General features: G+C 49.8%; 1 protein-coding gene across 1 annotated transcript in view; it reads right to left on the bottom strand.

The window, feature by feature from the left end:
* Window positions 1–2,978: 2,978 nt before the first annotated feature.
* Bag2 (BAG cochaperone 2) overlaps window positions 2,979–5,738 on the bottom strand; it is an 11,069-nt gene continuing 8,309 nt past the window's right edge. The window contains exons 2-3 of the mRNA XM_052193312.1: window positions 4,948–5,057; window positions 2,979–3,927 (exon numbers count right to left, since the gene is read on the bottom strand). Coding sequence (XP_052049272.1) covers window positions 3,518–3,927; window positions 4,948–5,057 — 520 coding nt within the window. The 3' untranslated portion in view covers window positions 2,979–3,517. The remainder of the gene's footprint in view (window positions 3,928–4,947; window positions 5,058–5,738) is intronic.

Below are 5,738 nucleotides of genomic sequence, written 5' to 3' on the forward strand. Positions count from 1 at the left end.
TTACTTGTGTGTGGTGTGTGCTGTATGAGGCAGCAGTGTCATGTGAAGTGCTCAAAGGAGCCAGGTGTGGGGCAGTAGGGGGGCATCCTTGGCTACAGAGTTCCCCAGCATGAGAGCTTCATTCATAAGTAAGCAGATGTGACTCCCTCAGACACCAGAGTATCCTGGAACATGTCCCCGGAGCTACTCTGAACAGGAATGTGCTCAGTCTGGGTGCTGGGTACTTAGTGTCACCTAATAGTCATGCTTTAAGTGGCGTTGCTACAAACGCTGACTTTCACTACTAGTCCTTAAAGAGTCATGTTTGTGTTTGGGGGCCATGGGTCTCCCACACTATTATTCTACCTGCTGGTGTAAAATAACCAGTAACACCTGGCCCAGCCTCCCTCTCATTTACACCTCTCAGACCAGCATCACCTCCTCCTCCTCATGGACTGGCCAGCGAGAGCACAGCCATGCGCCCTCTGCTGGCCAGGAGGTGCATTGGCCGCTCACCCATCCTCTGCAGAACAATCTGCTGTGTCTGCTTCGTCTGTTTCCTTGCATTAGCAGCTAAGTTTAAACTCACGAGGCGCATCCCCGTTGCTCCTGCCTCCCAATCTGCGGCTGTTTTCAGTGTGCCTCTTGTGCACTTGGGTATTTGTGTTGCTCAGCTTTCCAAGTAGTGTCATATAGACGGGCTTGGGCTGTACTGACATCTATCAGGATCAGGCATTTGAAAATGATCAGTCATGGGCTGGAGAGATGGCTCAGCGGTTAAGAGCACTGACCTCTCTTTCAGAGGTCCTGAGTTCAAATCCCAGCAACCACATGGTGGCTCACAAGATCCAGTGCCCTCTTCTGGTGTGTCTGAAGACAGCGACAGTGTATTCATAAAATAAATTGGTTAAAAAAAAGAGAGAGAAAATGAACAATCATGACATTCAAATACCTCTGTGTTTTCAGTTCATCAAATATTCTGTTGCTGTAATAACGATGGTTGGTAAATTCTTTGCTGTTTTTCCAGTTTTAGAATGGAACTCGGGCTGGAGAGATGGTTCATTGGTTAAGCACACTGGCTGTTCTGTAGAGGATCCAGGTTCGATTCCCTGAACCCATGTGGTGGCACACAACTGTCTGTGACATCAGTCCTAGGGGCATCAGTGCTTTCCAAAGACACAGGCCTACATTCAGGCAAAACACCCAGGCTCAAAAGAAAACAATGACAATGAAAAATTTAATGCCATAGGAGTTGGCCACCTCTCTCACTACATAGCCCTGACTAGCCTGGGCTTGTAGCCTATGTAGACCAGGCTGACCTTGAACTCAATATAGGTCTGACTGTTTCTTCCTCCCAAGTGCTGAGATTAAAGGCCTGCACCATCATACCCCTGAGTTAATTACTTCTAGGGTGAAATCTAAACACTTTAATGAGGACATGGACCGACCTCCGCTCTGTACTTTGTGCTGTGCACAATTGTGTGTGTGTGTGTGTGTGTGTATTGGAGTGGGAATGTTTGTTTATATTTTACTAGCTACTCCAGTCTCTAGAGCTGCCTCACACCCTCCCTTTCCCCTTCTGTGGAGTCAGGCCTTCCCAGAGCCCCTGCCTCTGCTGCCTGAACCGGCTGGAACTCAGCTGCATCTGTGCAAGGTTCCCCTCCTGCCCCGCCACTCAGGGTCCCAAGGCTGAGAGCTACAGCACCTGATTTGCCATCCAGCCTCGCGTCTTCCCCACTGTGATGTGAGCCGCCCCGGCTCCTGTCTGACAAACACAGGGACCCAGAAGCCTAAAAACCATTCTGCCTTCGGTTGATAAATGCACACAGGCTGCTCCCAGCGTCTCTGGTGGGTCCTGTGAGCGCCCACACTGCAGAGCGGCAAAGGCAGAAAGCAGCTTCAAAAGAGTGTCCAGAGGAGACTTGGGAAGCAGAACTAATGGGGCTGGCGTGTCCTACAGGTGTCATTTCAGGCAACTCGCAACTGCCTGTACTCCAGCTCCAGGATACTGCATGTCTCACACAAACACACACACACACACACATACAGATGATGCAGGGAATACAAAAAGGCCAAGGAGGGAGCCAGACTTTGTGATTTTGTGACAGAAGCTCTGAGGGGATGAGCTGGGGGCAGGTAGGCATATCTTAGCAGGGTAGAAAGGAATCAGATACTGACATTTGAGAACCTAAGGGAAGTGTGTGTACTTTTCTGTAAGTTTAAGAAGCTGGTGGAGAACCAGGTGACAGTATTGTAACAGTGAGCCTGGTGACAGGCATCAAGCCTGCTGGCCTCGGGTGGTGACAGCTTTCCATAGAGGTTAACTTAGCATTTCGGGACAGTGATGTCTGCACGGAGGGATAGCAATCCAGAGAGGTAGTAGGTCAGCGTCGCCGAGGGCTCAGTGCCTCACCAGCATATTTTTAATTAGAACTCGGGAAGATGGCCGCGCTGGCCAGCCTTCTTAAAAAACAAGGTACCCATTTAAATAGAGGGCTTTGTGTCTGACGGTAGAAAAATAATACCCAATGCTAGTTCAGCAAAATGGATTCTTTTAATGACTGAAGACAGTACAAATTGATATAACTTATAAAAATTTAGAAATATGTTTCTAGGCCATGAAAACGTATATATCCTGTGGCCCAATGAGCCCATTAATGGAATTTTATACAAAGAAGACCAAGAACAGAATAAAGCTCAGCAGATATAAGTATGTTGTAGTCACAGCAACAAATCGGAACCACCCAACTGTCCACAGACAAGTGGTTGGGTCAGTGCTTCTGCTGCACACTGGTGAACGCAAGGCAGCACGTTAAGAAGGCGGGGTCAGCACTGCCCTGGAGGGATGCCCTGCAGAATGCAGGGAGGGGGCGGAGCTTCACAGTGGTAAAATCAAGGCAGGCTCCTCATACTTTGCCATACTTCCACACACACCTAAAAATGCATGGTATAAGATGCATGGAGAAAACAGATGCTCAAAACATGGAGAACACGCAGGGTGAAGTTCTGATGGGTTTCCTTTAATCTTTCTAGGCACACTGTGTGGTGTGAATACACTGCTCAAGGATTGGGTGCTCTGTTCACACTGTGGTGTGAATACACCACCCCAGGGGCTGGGTGCTCTGTTCACACTATGGTGTGAGTACACTGCTCCAGGGGCTGGGTGCTCTGTTCACACTGGTGTTAGTACACTGCTCCAGGGCTGGGTGCTCTGTGCTGAAGTCCATGAAAGGGCAGTGGTACTTTTGCCCCCGCCTCCCTTTTTTTATTTCCCCCACACACTATGTGTGCATCTTCAGAAGTTAAATATACAGTGCTAGAGTCCAGTTCAAGATGGTACACTGTCCAAAATTTCAATAGATAACAGAAATACTCCTAGTTTTAAGTGTTATCCGTGTGTCTGCCGACACTTGAATACTTTACCATCCAAAATAATTATCAGTATCAATTAAGTGGTTATGCCTAACACAGAGACCTAGCTATTTAAAATAGTTGTTTTCTTTTTTACATCTTTTGTAAGGGCCCATGGATCTGAAGGCTAATTAAGTTTGATGTCAGCGTTTTGCAGGCCTTTGGAACCAGCGCCTTTAGTGTGCTCTAATAATTTAATGGCCTTGTCAGAGTTGTCGATGTTCCTCAGGAGAGTCTCCAATCGCCTCTTGATTTTCTTCTGATCCTCCAGAGCGCAGCCGATGACTATTGACTGGAATTTCTGATCCACCGGCCCCGGCGGCACCTCGGATGAGCATGCACTGTAAAGTGACATTAGGTGGCTCTTGGCGTTCCCCAGGTCATCCAGGAACTTACTGACCACCTCGTCTATGATCTTTGTGGCATGCTTCAAGGATTCCTCCTGCTGGGGGTTTCGGATTGTTTCCACGGAGACCTCAACAGTGAGGGTCCGGCCCATCAGACGGTTTGCAGTCAGGTTTAGTTCCTCTCTTTCTCCTAAACACAAAACATCAGGTCAGTATGAGGCGGAAGCTTCCTGCGTCAGCAAAGCTGCGGCATGCACTTGTGCTCTCTCTAGTTTGCCCTCTCTCTAGTTTCTGTCTGTGAATTTTTCTAAAGGTAAAAGCCAAAAGTATTACAGAATAACCGAGGAATGTTATATTACAAAGCAAACAACTCCCTCCCTGGAAGTTTTCACACAGTAAGGGCCAGCTATCCTCCTGAGCCTGCAGGGCCACACAAGGCAGAGGCCTGGGCATCTGGGATGCAGCCAAGTAAATTCAGAGCAAGCAGAGTTTGGCTAGGAAGATGGCTAGGGCTCATGGTGGGCGGGGGTAGGGACACTGGGGACTTGACATTGCACATTGTCAGGATACACCACCCACTGTCAGCCAAGAAGGAACAACAGGAACGGAGGGCCAGTGGGCTCCCCAGCACGTCCCGGCCTTCTCCCCAGCAGACACATACTCAAGCTGACCCCAAGTGTGACCTTTGCCAGTGACTGGAAGCTGCGGTGGACATGAACTTGGGTGCATTTCAAGGTTGACACAAAGCCGTCAACAAGGCCTTTCTTTCCCCGTTCCAGACCTCCCTTAGTCGTTGATCTTTCACCACGACGGTGGCTAGGCAGCCTATGGTGGATGGACAGACAGCACACTGGGTCTGGGGGTTCAGCTGCTTAATTCTGCAGTTCTAGCCCACCGTCTCCAGGCTGCCATACCCTCAGATGACCGTGACAATGCAGTTGCCTCCCACACCTCAGAGCATCTCGAGTGGGCTCTACCTAGTCCCTCAGCCTTTACTAGACCTGCAGTCAGGACCTGGTAAAAAGCTGTGTCTCTGAGCTGAGCTGCAGGGCCTTACTTGGTGCCCGTCCTGCTGGAAGCTTCTCTCATCATCCCTGCCTGGGTGGGGAGCACACTGAAACGGGGACCACCGACAGACAGCCGACCGACCATCCCCACCCCCTAGGCTTCCGGGTCCCCCCCCCCCCCCCGCCCCCTCAACCGCTCTCACCGTCGCTGATCTGCCTCATGTCCTGGCTGTTCTGGATACTGTGGATCATCTCCAGAAGGATTTCTTTCTCTTGTTCGACAGCAGTAGCTGCGTCTCTCAGAGCTTCAACCCTGTGTGGACAGGCGGAAGGAGACAGCTGTTAGAGGGGCAGTGTCTTCCCGTACTGTCCTCAGCGGCCATCTAAAGCAGCTTGAGTTTAAAGGACAGCAAGAACACTTTTTAAAGACCTATTACTTAGTTGCCAGGTGAGATAACACTCGCCTTTAATCCCAGGAAGGTGGACCTCTGAGTCTGGGGGCCACCCCTGTCCCGGAGAGGGTTCTAGGGCAGCCAGGGCTACACAGAGAAACCTTGTCTCAGAAAGAAAAAAAAAAGGGGGAAATGGAATTACTTAAAAAAAAAAAAAATTTCTTCCCTGGGTGTTACTGTTTTATCAAAGGTAGGCCTAGAACTCACAACAATCCTCCTGCCTCAGTGACCGGGCAGCAGGCAGCAGGTACTCTCTCTGGCTCCTGTTTGCTTAGCTGTTTCCTGCTCAGGGCAACATTAGAGTCCATGTTCGTTTATGTGGATTTGTTCTTTAAAATTCTTCATGTGAGTTTGCAGCCACCTCTCTCTCCGTGTTCCTTTCAGAACTCTCTCTCCGACTTCCTCTTCAGAAGCACCCAGTTCCCGGGTATCAGCCGTGTGCGCTCCGTGCCGTGTGGAGCTCATCTGATTCTCCTCACTCTGACCACTCAGCTCACTTCAGTGACTTGAGGCGGAGCCTGCATGCTCAACACACTGACTGC

This window comes from Apodemus sylvaticus, chromosome 9 (genome assembly GCF_947179515.1).
Source record: "Apodemus sylvaticus chromosome 9, mApoSyl1.1, whole genome shotgun sequence".
NCBI classification, from domain to species: Eukaryota; Metazoa; Chordata; class Mammalia; order Rodentia; family Muridae; genus Apodemus; species Apodemus sylvaticus.